The sequence below is a fragment of the Chiloscyllium punctatum genome, chromosome 15 (genome assembly GCF_047496795.1).
Source record: "Chiloscyllium punctatum isolate Juve2018m chromosome 15, sChiPun1.3, whole genome shotgun sequence".
Lineage (NCBI taxonomy): Eukaryota > Metazoa > Chordata > Chondrichthyes > Orectolobiformes > Hemiscylliidae > Chiloscyllium > Chiloscyllium punctatum.
In genome coordinates this window covers 64,539,011-64,556,013 of record NC_092753.1, presented here as the reverse complement: position 1 = coordinate 64,556,013, position 17,003 = coordinate 64,539,011, and the positions used below count along the sequence as shown (strand labels likewise).

The following is a 17,003-nucleotide window of genomic DNA, read 5'->3' as shown; positions in this document are numbered from 1 at the left end:
ATAATATGAGATTGCACAAGAATACAACCATCGCGTTATAGAAAAGCTGACTACCAAAAGTGTTGCAAGCTTCAGTGAATGATTCCTAACTGATTTTCTAATAAATCTCTCGTCGTTGTTCACTCCTAGATTGGATTCCTGCATGTAAGAACTTGTGTTTGAATTTACCTTTTTGCCAAGGGGTGTGTTTATGGAATGTTACTATATTGGAGCAGTTAATTGGAGCAAGTTGATGTGTTGGGTTGGCTAAGTTTTCCTCTCTCGTGTATCATTGCCAGATATGCAGGCAATTCAAAAATGGCAAGAAAGCCCATTGTGTTTGGGCAGTTATGGAGACAGTGGCAGATTCAAATGATGCTGCTTCAGTTAGAAGTATCCTACTGGATTTGAAATGTTAACTCTTTGTTTCTCTCTTCACAGATGCTTCCAGACTTGCTGAGTTTCTTCAGCATCTTTGTTTGTTTCAGTTTTCTATCATCTGCAATGTTTTGTTTTTATTTGCATTACCTATATGTCAAATGATAGGAAGAGTTTCAAACTGCAGTTCAGGTGTCTGCAACTACAGTAAGTTTTTGGCTCAGTCAGTGGACTAGAAGGCAGTCACACCACTTAGGATAGGATCTTCTGATGTTGTCACTGGCCAGTGACAGTAAAGTATGACTCAGAGTGAGATAGGTAAGGAGATCCACTGGCCAGAATCTTGAGCCTTTGCAATTATACAAAAGATCTGAGGTTTATTCGGCTTATTTGAATGAGAGTGAGGGCTTTTCAGTTGATCAGCTAATTGTTTGAAGCATTATGATCCTGGAAGCCATTCAAGCAGAAGGAGCAAAGAGGAATCTAGTGGTAGTCAGAAACAGTATTGTGAGGGGAACTGACGCTGTTCTGTGCAGCAAAAAGTGAGAATCTACATGATTTGTGTTTGTGCTATGCAAGGGTTTGTGATATCTGCTCCAGGCTGGAGAAAAGTGAGAGATTGTGTTCAGATAGCAACTGAAATCAATGAGTGGCAAAAATAGCCTCTTTATTCAGCACAAATTCAAGGCGGCTGTAGAATCCCGAAATACTGTTCTTACAAGAGCCCGTTTATACACAGTCCTTACATATATTAAAATCTCATTACTGTAGGGTTACATTGTTTATCTATAGTACACATAGGTTTGAAGGACTCCTGGGAAACAGGAGATGATCGATAACGTGCTGGCTACTACTTCTGTCCAGTCTGCTTGCGTAACTGGGAAGTGTTAGCCTTTTTTGTCTTTTTTAAATTAGTAAATGTTAGTAAAACACAAGGCCTATAGGCTCTAAATAAGTTAGAAGTTGTAATAAAAGAATAGAGGGTATTAAACTGATTACTGCAGCAGTGGTGAGATTTATTTACTATTTGCCGGTATGAATTTCATTCATTCATGCAATTTCATGCAAGTGCTATTTTGTCAGTTAGTTTCTTAAAGGGATAACGGCCCAGTTAAAAGATAATTAACAGGTACTTAATCAGTTCAGGTCCTGGAGATGGTTGGTGAGGGCTGAATAATATTATGTTTCGTGGAGACTTGATGGGGTTGATATTGTTCTGTATGCTGATAAGGTGTGGAAATGTGGTAATGGGTTTGAAAAGGCTGTTTTTAAATTTTGGATACCACAGAACGGTGGTTTTATGAATGAATCGATGAAACTGCGTTATAGTAAATAACTGGTTAGTAAAGGGTTATGAATGAATGACTGGGAACCTGGTATTAATGAATATAGCGAGGTGGTGATTGAGTTTATAAAGATAGCCTATAACACAATATTTCATAACACTTCAAAGTTTGTGAGAAGATTTGTAGCTTGGGTGCTCATTGTTGTGGTTCTGTTCACCGAGCTGGGAATTTGTGTTGCAGACGTTTCGTCCCCTGTCTAGGTGACATCCTCAGTGCTTAGGAGCCTCCTGTGAAGCACTTCTGTGATGTTTCCTCCGGTTTGTCTCTGCCGCTTCTGGTTGTCAGTTCCAGCTGTCCGCTGCAATGGCCTGTATATTGGGTCCAGGTCGATGTGTTTGTTGATTGAATCTGTGGATGAGTTCCATGCCTCTAGGAACTCCCATACATCAAGAACATTTCTGAACTGACAGCCAGACTACTGCGACCACTAGGTCTCATAACAGCGCACAAACCAACAGCCATTCTCAGACAACAATTCACCAGGACAAAGGACCCGATACCCAGCATGAGCGAAACCAACGTAGTATACAAAATCCCATGCAAGGACTGCACAAAACACTACATACGACAAACAGGAAGACAGCTAACGATACGTATCCATGAACACCAACTAGCCATGAAACGACACGACCAGCTATCCTTAGTAGCCACACACGCAGGTGACAAGCAACATGAATTCGACTGGGACAACACTACTATTATAGGACAAGCCAAACAGAGAACAGCCAGAGAATTCCTAGAGGCACGGAACTCATCCACAGATTCAATCAATAAGCACATTGACCTGGACCCAATATAACGGCCACTGCAGCGGACAGCTGGAACTGACAACCAGAAGCGGCAGAAACAAACCACTTTAAATGCTGGAGGAAACATCACAGAAGCGCTTCACAGGAGGCTCCCAAGCACTGAGGATGTCACCTAGACAGGGGACGAAATGTCTGCAACACAAATTCCCAGCTCGGCGAACAGAACCACAACAATTTCGTAACACTATCTCACAAAAGCTTGTAGTGGAAGGGGGAAATGATCCACTGGTCGAAGTCCATGTTGGTGCCAACAGCATAGGTAAATAGAGTCATAGAGATATAGAGCACGGAAACAGACCCTTCAATCCAACTTGTCCGTGTTGACCAGATATCCCAGCCTAATCTAGTGCCATTTGCCAGCACTTGGCCCATATCCTTCTAAACCTTCTATTCATATACCCATCCAGATGTCTTTTAAATGTTGCAATTGTACCAGCCTCCTCCACTTTCTCTGGCAGCTCATTCCATACACATATCACCCTCTGCGTGAAAATTTGCCCCTTCGGACCGTTTTATATTTTCCCCCTCTCACCCTAAACCTATATCCTCTAGTTCTGGCCTCCCCCACCCAGGGAAAAGACTTTGCCTATTTTATCCTGTCCATGTCCCTCATGATTTTATAAACCTTTATAAGGTCACCCCTCAGCTTCCAATGCTCCAGAGAGATCTAGAAAGGAAATTCTGCAGAGAGAGTACGAGAAGCTAGGTGTTAAATCCAAAACAAAGCCATAAAGGTAATAAGCTCTGAATCATTGTCAGAGTTAAAAATGCAATTCCCCTTCATGCTCAAACACAATAAATTTTCATATCAAACTAGTTGGAGATGTTATTATACATCTCTGGAGCAGGTGGAACTTGAACCAGTTCTCCTGACTCAAAAATAGGGACACTTCCACTGTGAAACAAGAGCCCTTAAGGCTCAAATGTACAGCTTGAGAGTTAATGGGAAGCAAGTGATGCTCATTGAACTTAAATAGTGCCTGTTGTGGCACTGTGGTTTTCGGCGGAAGTGGGTACTGCAGATGCTGGAGATCAGAGTCAAGGTTAGAATGGTGCTCGAAAAGCACAGCAGGTCTGGCAGCATCCAAGGAGCAGGAAAATTGACGTTTTAGGCAAAAGCCCATTCCTGATGGAGGGCTTTTGCCAGAAACATTGATTTTCCTGCTTCTCGGATACTTTCTGACCTTCTGTGCTTTTCCAGCACTATTCTGATCTTGGCACTGTGATATTGTCCTTACCCCTATATTTGGGGGCCTGGGTTCAAGTCCAACCTGCTTCAAAGGTTTGTAATAACATCTCCTGAGTTGATTAGAAAAATAGGTTGGACTAAAAGATGAGGACTCTCTTGCGGTACATTGTACTGTCCATGCCATGGACTGGGATGCTCGAGTTCAACTTCCATCTGCTGAAGACACATGTAATAACATCTCTGAACAGGTTAATTCGAAGAATTAGGATTACAAAAGGGGCTGTTGTGGCACTGTGATAATGTCCCTGCCTCAGAGCCAGGAGGCCTGGGTTCAAGTCTCACCTGCTCCAGATGTGTGTAATGACATCTTTGAATAGATTAATTAGAAAATATCTCTCTTGATTTAAAAAAAAGTCTGTTTGTAGTACAATGGTGGTGTCCCTACCTCTGGGATAGAAGGCCCAAGTTTTGGTCCCATTTGCACAGATATGTGTGAATCAGGTTTATCAGAAAATACCTTGGATTAAAAAAGGAGGGCTGTTGTTGCTGTGGGAGGCTGTCCCTACCTCTGACCCAGGAGACCTGGGTTGATATTCCACCTGCTCCAGAGGTGTGTAAGTTAATTAAAAAATACTTAACTAGGAGAGTGAAACTCAAAAGAGGGTGGAGTGCCTTATCTCCCCTTTCAACTCAGTTTTGGTTTAGCACCTTCCATCTCTCCTTACCTTTCTCTCTCTCACTTTTGGTGTTCTTGTATTTCCCTCATTGAGCTTTGCACATAAATTGATTAATTGGAAATACAGGTGATTTAGTTGTGGTGGGTAATACATGAAAAGTACCACAGCTGATTTGATGGTGAGGGCAAAAGCCATTCAATTGTAAGAGCACTTCTTAATATATATAAAAAAGTTATAAAAATGAGGGCTGTTGTGGCTGTGGTTATGCCCCTACCTCTGAGCTAGGAGACCCATGTTCAAGTCCTATCTACTCCTGTCTCAGGGTGACTGGATTATACTTATAAAATCAAAAATCACACGACACCAGGTTATAGTCCAATAGGTTTAATTGGCTTCCAATTAAACCTGTTGGACTATAATTTGGTGTTGTGTGATTTTTAACTTTGTACATCCCAGTCTAACACCAGCATCTCCAAATCATGACTTATAAAGTCTTTCATTTATTGGTTGAGAGCTACAGTTTACAGCAACTGATAAGGGGAAATAAACTGGTTTTCTTCTGGCTTGCGATGTTTATTTTTCTACAGATAAAAGACAGCTCTTTCCTTTCCAGAGATCCAATGGCTTCTGCAGGAATCATTCACGCCTACAACCCATTCCACTACCTGGCGCCAATCACATTGTTGTTAGCAGGTGAAAGATGTTTACATCAATAATGTCACCATTCCCCAAACCAATCAGTTACTTATTACTGGCCAAATCTCCAATCATTCAAACCTTTTGGCTGAAGCCTGTCTGCAACTAAATGTCACAAAATCACTTGGAATGGGTGTCAGATAATTCGCTTTTAAAAAGCGCAGCCTTTCCACAATCTAATTATCCTTTTCAGTGCAGTCCTATTCCTATTTTTGTTCACAGTCAAAAACAGAAAAATAAATGATAGTCTTTACAAGAAGCTTTTAAAAAAGCCTCAAACCTGAGGAAAATACATTTAATTGCACAAGGATGAATGATGGGTCAGAATGTTAAGTAACAGATTAGATTAGATTAGATTACTTAGTGTGGAAGCAGGCCCTTCGGCCCAACAAGTCCACACCGCCCCACCGAAGCGCAACCCACCCATACCCCTAACCTAACACTACGGGCAATTTAGCATGGCCAATTCACCTGACCTGCACATCTGTGGACTGTGGGAGGAAACCAGAGCACCCGGAGGAAACCCACGCAGACACGGGGAGAATGTGCAAACTCCACACAGAGTCGCCTGAGGCGGGAAATGAACCCGGATCTCTGGCGCTGTGAGGCAGCAGTGCTAACCACTGTGCCACTGTGCCGCCACAGAATATGATTAAAATGTTAATCAGGGCAAATAAATTACAACTTGAGAGGATGTTAGCAAGAAATGTAAAAATGGAGAGCAAGAATTTCTATAGGTATCTAAAAAGGAGAAGAGGAAATAAACTTATCCTCTAGAGAATGAGAATGGGAGTAAACAAGAAAATAGTGGATGAAATAAATGAATTTTTTTTGTCTGTCTTTATTGATACCAGAAACACCCTTGTAATAACTGTAAATCAATACATAGAGAGGAAATTGACATTACAATCACCAGTGAAGCAATACTGAGCAAAGTTATGGGTCTGTGGGATGAAGAGTCCCTGGGTCTGACAAATGTCATCCTAGGCTCTGAGCTAATAAAGTAGTAGATATGTTGGTATTAATTTTCCGATGGTAAGAAATCTTCTGCTGAATGGTGGAAAAGGCACAGTATGCATTCTGGATGGGGCACTAAATGTTCATCACTAACAGTAGCTACTGACCAAGCTGGCTGAATCCCAATAGTAGGCAACTGATTATCCATGTCTGTGGTAAGTGGTGAAGAAGCCAACAAAGAGAGAAAAATCCACTAAACTTCTACTGACCAATCTATCTTTGATTTGGGAAAGTGGAATTCCTGCATTGTTGAATGTTTTCCCTATGTGTATATCTTTATGCTTGTATAAGTATTTGAGTTAGTGTTTAGTCAGGTTTTAAAAAATGAAATCTTTTGCATTTTTAAAGAGTGAAGTTGTGTTCAAGGCTTACTTGTGCTGTAACTATTGGTATCTGTTGAAAAAGGCTGATGTAATTGAATATTTTGTTTTATAAAAGGTGTCATGAATGGAGAACCATGTAATGCAAGAAGCCAAAGTGCAAGGAAGTGACTTTATATGTTTGTTTTGCTAAAATTACTCTATCCATTGAGTTCAAAGTTCATTTAAAAATTAATGCTAATATACATGGTTTGTTTCAACTACTATATGTACAATCTGTGGGCGGAATGATAGGAGAGAATCATTTCTGAAAAGAATTTGCCATGCTGGGGAGACTCATTTTCTACATTAATATGATCTAGTGGCCCCATTTGCTATGAGGTAATGCTCAGGTGATGTTTGTACTGGACAAGTCAGATCCCTGACAGGAACTTGGCTGGATTAATTATAAATTTTATTTTTTTCAGTTGCTGGGGTGATCTTTTGCTAAAACACCGGCATGTAATATTGCAGTTTTTGTTTCAACAACAAAAAATTATTAGCAACAGAAAATGAACAAAAGCATTTCCAGCGCAGGTTCAAAGGTTTTTAAATATAGTATAAATAACCCAAACACTCTTCGTAGATTGAACATAAACAACAGCTTTGCATTAAAATCAGTACACCATGATATTACAAACATTCTAAGAATATCTAGTGCTGTACCTATAGCAAGACTCAGTCCTGCAGATTTTCAAGGAGGTGAGGGAGAGAGAGACTTTTATTTAGCATGTTGGGCTTGAGGTAATTAAAATTTCAACTCATCTGGAACTGTAGATAACTTTTTTCCTGAAATAATATTTTGCTCCGAACTTGGCTTGTTCCAGTGTTTATAGAATCATAGAATCCCTACTGTGTGGAAACAGGTCATTCAGCCCATCGAGTCCACACCAACCCTCCATAGAGTATCCCATCCAAACCCACCCCGACCCTATCGTTGTAATCCTGCACTTCCTATGGCTAATCCACCTAACCTGTGGGAGGAAACCCATGCAAACATGTGGAAAATGTGCAGACGCTATACAGTCACCCAACCGTGGAATCGAACCCAGGTCCCTGGCACTGAGACAGCAGTGTTAACCACCGTGCCACCTATATCTCTGATGTGGCTTCAGTTTCTTTTTGTCTTTTAAAACTACAAAAATTTAACCTAATTTCTTTTCTGTCAACTGATTTGTGATTAATAGTAATTTCAATACTTTAATTTTATTAGGTACATTGCTTAGCTTGTGTTACACCATCCCTCTCAGCAATTTGGAACTTGATTTTTTTTTCTCTCTTGAACCACTTCCAGCACAAACTGAAATGAAAGTGAAGGCCTGAAAGGTTTCCCCACTAAGTCCTCTGGGTAGTTCATCAGGAACTCTGGGTAACGTCCTGTTGCTTGGTATTATGAGTATTGTAGTTGAAAAGGGTGGCACTAGAAAAGCACAGCAGGTCAGGAAACATCCGAGGAGCCGGAGAATCAACATTTTGGGCACAAGTCCTTCATCAGGACGAAAGAGTTAGACCTAAAGCATCGACTCTCCTGCTTCTCGATGCTGCTTGACCTGCGGTGCTTTTCTAACGCCACCCTTTTTGACTCTGACACTCCAGTATCTACAATTGTCACATTCTCCTATATGTGTATTGTAGTTTATAAAAAGCTAATTGTTAACTCTACACAGAAACAAAGCCGTATGCTTAATTTAGAATTCAAATAGTCCAAACTTGCAATAAAATATATTAAAATACACGTACAATCTCTCAGTTTCATAACAAGACTTCTAGAACACTCTCTGTTCAGCTTATAAAAGAGTCATGTCTTTTCATTGCTGAAACTTGCATTTTATCAGAATGATTTAGTTATTAGTATTTAATCGCTACTCCAAAACACTTATCCCAATTAAATGCCTTCTTCCTGAATGAAATGGATAACTAGTGAAAGAAGAAAAACATCATGTATAACTAATGGGAATTATTTTCTGCTTTATCTTATGCCTCTTTTCCATTTTGCACAGAATCGAGAATGAGCAATCCGTCAGAGTCTATCAAGCCTTCCCTGGATGGCAATGAAGGGAGCACAGGTTGGACCTTTCTCTTTTTAACTGTTTTGATACTGACTAATTTTCACAGAACTTTTGGAAAATAATTTAGGCTTACTGAGGTGTAAAACTGGCTTTAGAGTAAAATTTGCACGTCTGACTCTGAGTTCCAATTTAATGCAGCGCACTAAGAACATTTTATGTTACAGTAAAGACCATTGAGAGAGAGAGAGACAGACAGACAGACAAACAGACTCTGGGAAGTACTAGCATCCATGGCCAGTTAAAGAATTTGCAGATAGTACCAAATTAAGGAAAGCACATGACGCCTTGACTAATCTGTCTGATCTGTCATAGTCAGATTGATTTGCAGCCAACCCATCAATGCCTTGTTTCCTATGCTTAATACATTGATCCCTTCGAAGTTTTGTGTCTTCATTTTTGTCCTGATGAATAAAAACATCAACAGCATGTCTCCTTTTTTCCAACAAGTGTAAAACTCAATTCAGACTGTGGTTTTGTGAAAGAGAACTGATGTTTGGCTGACTTATTAGTGTTCTTTGAGGAAGTAACAGGCAGGATGGAAAGGCAAGGGGTGAAGATGATAAAAAGATTTTAGATGGGTATAGACTAGTTAAGCGAAGTGGGCAAAAGTTAGCAGATGGAATTTGATGTGGGAAAATGTGAGATTATGCATTTCTACAGGAATAGAAGAGCTGAATAATATTTAAATGGAGAAAGATAGCAGAAAGCTATGGTACAGTGGAATTTTGGAGCCCTTGTGCATGAATCACAAAAAGCTAGCTGCCAAGTTCAGTTAACAGTGAAGGCAAGTGGAGTATTAGCCTTCATTTCAAAAGCACTGGAGTATAAACGTAGGGAGGTTTTGCTGAAACTCCACAAGGCACTTGTTAGATCACAGCTGGAATACCATGAGCTGCTTTGGACCCCTTATCTAAGGAAAGATATACTGGCATTGGAGGCAGCCTAGAGAAAGTTCATTAGGCTTATATGAGGAATAGAATGTTTTATGGGGAGAGGTTGAGTAGGTTGGGTCTGTACTCAGTGGAAATTAGAAGAATGAGAGGTGACCTTAATGAAACATACAAAATTCTGAGGGGCCTTATCAAGGTAATGAAGTGAAGTTGTTTCCCCTTGTGGACAAGTCTAAGATTAAAGGGAATAACCTCTGTACGAGGGGTTACATATTTAAGACACAGAGAACAATTTCTTTTCTCAAGGATAGTGAATCTACAGAATTCTTTACCGCAGAGTGCTGTCGTTTGTGTCTTTAAGTATACTCAAGGCTGAGAGAGATTTTTAATTAATGAGGGAATGAAGGGTAATCTGGAAAAGGCAGAGATATGGAGCTGCGTTTTCAGAATAGCCATGATCTCATTGAATGGTGGTGCAGAGTTCTTCTGTTCCAATAGCCTTATGGATAATGGGGAACCAGTAGATTAATAAAAGGCATTTGATGAAATACCACATAAAAAGATCTCATGGTGTTGAAATTTACACATCGGCAGAGTAGAAGATTGCCTCAACAATTTGTAATCAGTATTATTGAGTTGGATAAAGGGGCTGTGTGTATTTGCCACAACGCAAAGATATGTGGGTAAACCAGTGAAGAGGACAAAAAAAAGTCTATAAAAGTATCTAGATAGGTTAAGTGAGTGAATATAGTATGGAAAATTCTGAATTTGTCAATTTTGACAAAGAGAATAGAGAAACAGAATATTATTTAAATGGATGAGGTAGCTGAAACTTGTGCAAAAGAGAAATATGATTCCTGGTACGTAAATTACAAAAGAAACTGGCATGCAGCTACATTGTGATTAGAATGGTGAATGGAATTTTAATTTTTGTTGCAAAGGGGATGGAGTATAAAAGTAGGGAAGCTTTTTCTTTATTCTTTGATGGGATGTGGGTGTCATTGACAATTCCAAAATTTATTTTCCATCCTTAGTTAACCTCGAACTCATTGGCTTGTTAGATCTTATCAGAGTAGTGGACTGGCGTCACATGTAGTCCAAACCATATAATGGGAGATTTCCTTCTCTGAAGGACATTTGTGAATGAAATGGGCTTTTGTTATGACTGTGGTTGGAAGTAAGTACTGAACCTATCTAGTCCTACTCCTTGACTGGTTACAGCATATGTTTAGCTGTTTGACCCAGTTGTTGATTTGGCCATTAACATACCTTATGCAAACAGAAGAAGAAAATACTGGAGGAACTCATCAGGTGTGGTAGTAGCTGTGGAGAGAAAAACAGTTAACATTTCAAGTCCAATGACGCTTCATCAGAGCTACTCGAAATACTAAACATGCTAAATTTCTCTATACTTTGTTTTTGCTTGTTTCAGATCTCAAGCATCCATTGTTCTTATGTATTAATTATGTAGATAAAACAAATTAGGTTCAGAGTAAAATGATCAATCAACCACATTTATTTAATGAACTTTTTTTTATGAAAGCAAGACTTAATTGATAAGAATGCAAAGCTGAATAGCTGTTTACAATATAAAAATAAATATTTACTTCTTTAACTAACCCAACATAAACACTTGTATCAGTTAAAGGAAAATGTAAAGAAACTTTCTCAGCAGAGAATAACTTTGAAGAACAGCACTTTGGTCAAATACTTGGTAAATCTCAGAATAAAGATCTCGGATCTGAATTGTTCCAGATGATGTTCCATGCACGCACAGACAGATATTACGAGACATCTATTGATGTCACTGGGATATCCCGATAATCAGGACATTCATGAGATGTTAAGAACAGGACTTGTAGAAGTTCCTCAGGAATAATAACTGTTTCAGCTTTTCAGTTCTCATATGGGATCCGCAAGGGTTTCTCAGAAAGATGGCAAAGGGTGAGCTGAAGGTCTTCTCACTTCACAAGCTACACCCCAACTGAACTGCAAAGCAATATCAAGTAGCCCAACTCCTGTCAGCTATAAGCTCACCTATGTGCCTTCCAGTAAGGGCACACAGACAGTTGAAGACATGTCATTTCCGGTAAACATATTCAAGCAGTTAGCTTAAGTCATGTGATTTCCAGTAAGCATCTTTATGAAAAGGTGTCTGTTGGTGATCTTACAGTCATCTATAAAAAGAAACAAGTTTCAGGTGTGTTTTAAGTCATCCATCTTTTACAATTCTTTGTTAAAATGTTAATACCAGAAATCCTTTCATAGCCCAATTATTGATATCTTAATATTCACCAATACTGAGACCAGATTTTAATTCAGGATTCATTCTTTGAATTTAAATTCCACCAGCCTCCATGGTGCCATTTGAACCCACGTTTCCAGAGCAGTAGCCAAAGTCCAGCAGTATAACCAGAAAGACTGCTAAGGAAGGTTCTGATTGTGAAGAGAGCAAGTCAATTAGAAATTGAGAAACAAATTTGGAAGCATAATAAGATTATAGTAATAATAATAGGGGTTTCTAATTTTTCGAGTATTGACCAGGACTACCATTGTGTTAAAGGTTTAGATGGTGAAGAATTTGTCAAATATGTTCAAGAAATTTTTCTTTACCAATATGTGGATGTTGCTACTAGAGAAGGAGCAAAACCTGAACTTCTTTTGGGCAATAAGGCAGGGAAGGTGACTGAAGTGGAAGTAGATGAACACTTCAGGTCTAGTGATCATAATTCTATTAGTTTTAAAATGGTTATGTAAAGGACAAGCCTTCCATAAAAGTTAGAGTTTTTAATTGGAGTTAGGCAAATTTTAATGGAATGAGACAATGACTTTCAAAAGTTGATTGGAATAGCCTGTTAGCTGGTAAAAGGACATCTGACAAGTGGGAGTGTGATGAAGAGAGTTCAAAGACATTATTAACCTATTAGAGTGAAAGGTAAGACTGGAAAGATGAAGGAACAATGGATGAATAATGATATTGAGGTTCTTGTCAAGAATAAAAGAGAATCTTATATTAGATGGAGACAACTGTGTTCAAATTGCCTCTAAATTGGTATAAAGCAATTCCACAAGCATATTAAGATGGTAGCGATGGAGAGGGTAATCAAAGTGGTCATCTTTGTATTGAACTCCATGATGTGGGAGAGATACTAAATTGAGTATTGCACATCAGTTTTCACTGTGGAGAAAGAAATGAAGACTAAAAAATTCGGAAGTAAATATTGATGCTTTTTAAAAAAAAACTCACATTACAGAAGAGGAAGTTATGGGGATCTTGGGGAATATAAAGGATAAATCTCTGAGACCTAATCTAATGTATCCCAGAGTGCTGTGGGAAGTAAGGGAGGAAATTGTGAGGCCCCTTGTAGAAATATTTGTACCATCTATAACTACAGGTGAGGGACTGGATGACCCTGAGAGTGGCTAATGTAGCTTTGTTTAAAAATAAACTAGGGAACTGTAGACATGTGAGTCTGAGTTTGGTTGTGGGTAGGTCGTTGCAGGTGATTCTAAAAGATAGGATTTATAAACGTTTAGCGAAGCAAAGCTTGATTAGGGATAGTCAGCATAGTTATGTTTGAGGAAAATAGTGTCTCTCAAATTTGATGAGTTTTCTTTTAAGGAAGTTACCCAAGATATTGATGAGGACAAAGCAGTAGATGTTGTTTACCTGAACTTTAGTAAAGCCTTTGACAAGGTTCCACATGGTAGACTAATTAGTAAAGTTAGGTCACATGGGATTCAGAGTGAGCTCGTCAAGCGGATACATAAATGGCTTAACTGCAGGAGACGGAGTGGTGGTAGAGGTTGCTTTTCGGATTGGAGGTCTGTCTCCAGCGGTGTTCCATCGGGATCAGTTCTGGGTCCTCTTTTTGTTTCATTTATAAAAATGATTTGTCTGAGAATATAGAAGGCATGGTTAGTAAATTTGCGGACGACATCCGAATTGGTGGCATTGTAGACAATGAAGAAGGTCAAAAGGGTCAATGGGCTGAAAATGGCAGGAGAAGTTCAATCTGACAAATGTGAGTTATTGCATTTTGGTACAACAAACAGGGGCAGGGCTTATACAATTAATGGCAGGACCTTTGGTAGTGTTGTAGAGCAGAGGGTCCTAGCAGTTCAGGTACATAATTCTTCTTAAGTTTATATCACGTATTGACAGGATGGTTAGAAAGGCATTTGGCATGCTTGCCTACATTGCTAATGTTGAGGTTGTACAAGACATTGATGAGACCTCTTCTGAATTACTGTGTTCATTTTTGGTTGCCCAATTATTGGAAGAATATAATTAAGCTAGAGAGAGAGTTCAGAAAAGATTTACCAGGATGTTGCTAGGTATGGAAGGTTTGAGTTATAAAGAAAGGCTGGAATTCCTTTCACTGGAGTGCAATAGGTTAAGGGGTGACCTTTATAGAACTTTATAAAATCAAGAGGGATATAGATCGTGTTAATGGTAGGCATTTTTTCCCTAGGATGGAGAATTTCAGGACTGGGGGACATTTTTAAGGTGGGAGGAGAGAGATTTAAAAAAAGACAATAGGAGCAAATTCTAAACACGGAGGGCAGTTTGCGTGTGGAATGAACTTCTTGAGGAAGTGGTGGATGCGGGCAGTGTTACATCATTTAAAAGACACCTTAGGTAAATACAGAAGAACCTCGATTATCCGAGCAAGATGGGCGGGCACTATTTCGTTCGGATAATTGATTATTCAGTTAATTGATTTCCTCTGGGGCTCAAAATTTTCTGTGAAGTCTGCTCCCTGTTCAGGGGACTAGGCAATAACACACTGCGCGCGAGCCCCTGTCCGCCCCCACCCCACCCTCCAAATCCCGTCCGTCCGCTAACCCCATCCACCCCCTGCCTGCCCCCCAATTCAGAGTCCATTTCCTCACTTTCCACTGTCCCTGGAGGGGCTTGTGTTATTAAACCCTTGGGTTGGGTGCACTGTTGACCAATATAAAAAAATCCCAGAATTGACTCTGTGAAATAATTATTTTCATTTGATCCAATACCGATTTAATTCCAAGTGCACTTTGTTGTGCTTTCTAAATAAAGCTGTTCTTACGCTTTCTTACTGGCTTAGTTGTTTTTTTTAAATATAGTCACAGCACAGAAACAGACCCTTAAGTCCAACTCGTCCATGACTACCAGATATCCCGAACTAATCTAGTCCCATTTGCCAGCACTTACCTATATCTCTCTCTAAACCCTTTCCTATTCATGTACCCATCCAGCTGCCTTTTAAATGCTGTAATTGTACCAGTTCCCACCACTTCCTCTGGCAGCTCATTCCATACACGCACTACCCTTTGTGTGGAAAAGTTGCCCCTTAGATCCTGTTTAAATCTTTCCCCTCTCACCCTCAACCTATGCCCTCTAGCTTTGGACTTCTCCCAACCAGGGAAAATACCTAGTCTATTTACCCTATCCATGTCCCTCATGATTTTTATAAATCTCTATAAGGTCACTCCTCAGCCTCTGATACTCCAGGGAAAACAGCCCCAGCCTTTTCAACCTCTCCCTACAGCTCAAACCCTCCAACTCTTGCAACGTCTTTTTAAATCTTTCTGAACCCTTTTAAGTTTCACAGTCAAATGAAAATGAATTTGGAGGTTTAACAAATATGATTAAAAGATATTATACATAAAAAGTTCAAATTTTAAAAAAAATCAACAAAGTATTTGCTTCTCATTTCTAATTTCCTAGGGGAATACAGTCCTATATAGAAAATACTCCCACAGTGCTATGGGATATTGATCAAGAATTGGATATTGAAAAGAATCCGCACATCCAAGTCAGAATGGTGTGTGACTTGCAGATTTTATTCCTCCTGATCACTTATTGCTGTTGCCCTCCTAAGTGGTGATTAGTTATGGATTTAGAAGATACGGCCAAATAAACTTGGGCGAGTTGCAACAATCTGTCTTCTAAATCATAGCATTGTAGCCATGATCTGCCAGTGGTGGATGGAATGGATGGTTAACTTGGTGAATGGGATGATGTGCTAGTTTATCCTAAATGTTGTCATGATTGAGTGCTTATACCCAGTCAACCAGAATACATTCCATTGCGTTGGTGATGTGATTTACAGATAACAGATCAGTTTGGGAAGTCGGGTATGTATCCAATATAGAATACCAGTTCTGGCTCTGACCTGCTCTATTTGCATTGCATTTATGTGGCTGGTGGTCTCCAGGGTGTTGGTAATGAGTGATACAATGCCATTGCAAGTCATGGTTGAACTCCCTCATGGCTCATGGGCATTGGTTGATACTTGTGTGACTTCAGTGATGCCCTATCAGTCTTAGCTTAGAAAGCATCCAGGTCTCTTGCATGTACGAATGCACTGCTTCATTATTTGAAAAACTTGAATGGAGCTGAGTGCCGCAATTAACAATGAGCATTTGATCTTATTTTGAAGCTAATATTATTGAAGTAGCTGAAGACGCGAAACGTCTCGGATTCTACCTGGAGAACTCCTGCAGTGAATACTAAGGATTGAGGTTATACTGCATAAATGTGATGACTGTGAATACAGGACTGTCTTATGAGTATGCATAACCATACACAGTTGTGAACTCTTCCCCAGTAGATGATTAGAAGACACAGTGCCTATGATGTGTTAGAACATGGGCAGCATGACATGGTTGTGAGCCTTTTGGTGTGCGTACTTCAAATGTTGCTTATGGCTGTTCGCCCTATAATATGTCTGTGCAGTGGCATGAACAAACTGAGTACCTCTATGAATATCAGTTTGCTGTGAACAGATGGTGTCACTGACCCTGACAGCAGATTGTTCAACAGATTATCTTGCCTTCTTGCAATGGATCCCGGTTCTTTCTTGAAGGGCACTGGTGCTGACCAGGCTGCATCCTTAGCCCAGGCTGCCTGGATCTGATGGTAGGGCTTCTTGCTATCTTCTCCGAAGAGCCGACCTCCCTTATTTCCTGGATGTCTGAAACTCAAGGGCTAGATTCTGTTAGGTTTGAGACATCTTGGGAGTGGGGATGACTAACTTATGTTCTAGTGATGCTGCATGTTTGCTGCAAGTGAAGGTCTGTCTGGATGTTCTTGAAAATCAGAAGTCGCACCACACCAGGTTGTAGTCCAACAGGTTTATTTAAAATCCCAAGCTCTCGGAGCGCTGCTCCTTTATCAGGTGAAGTCACCGCCAGTTCAACACTAACACTTCCACATCATAGATGTCCTTTTGAATATTATGCCCTATCTTTTGACTGGAAGATAATAGCAGGGAGAAATTAGTGGAAAAATACTTTATTGTGGGAGAAAACTCCTCTTGAGCACTGACAACGTATAACATTGCAATACCACATTTGAAGTCCAAAATAGAAAATCTCACCTAATACCTGAAAATCTGATGGATGGATTTTAGTGAAATTTAGTACTGACGAAATGGTCAAGGAAGAACTCATTAGTTTTGATTGGGATCCTGAAGGTTGGGCAATTTGATTATAAAAAAGTTGTAGGTTGTTAGATTTAAAATGTTGATGGCAGGTGAGAGAATCTGAAGCATTTAGAAACAATGTTGGAATTTGTTACATCTGTCAAAATGTTACTTCACCTGATGAA

General features: G+C 39.7%; 1 protein-coding gene across 8 annotated transcripts in view; it reads left to right on the top strand.

Annotated features, from left to right (window-relative positions):
- The window catches only part of pou2f1b (POU class 2 homeobox 1b), a 199,436-nt gene that overhangs the window by 62,348 nt on the left and 120,085 nt on the right, over nt 1-17,003 (top strand). For all 8 annotated transcript variants that reach the window (XM_072585323.1, XM_072585321.1, XM_072585326.1 and 5 more), the window contains one exon: nt 8,451-8,516. In XM_072585323.1, coding sequence (XP_072441424.1) covers nt 8,451-8,516 — 66 coding nt within the window. The remainder of the gene's footprint in view (nt 1-8,450; nt 8,517-17,003) is intronic.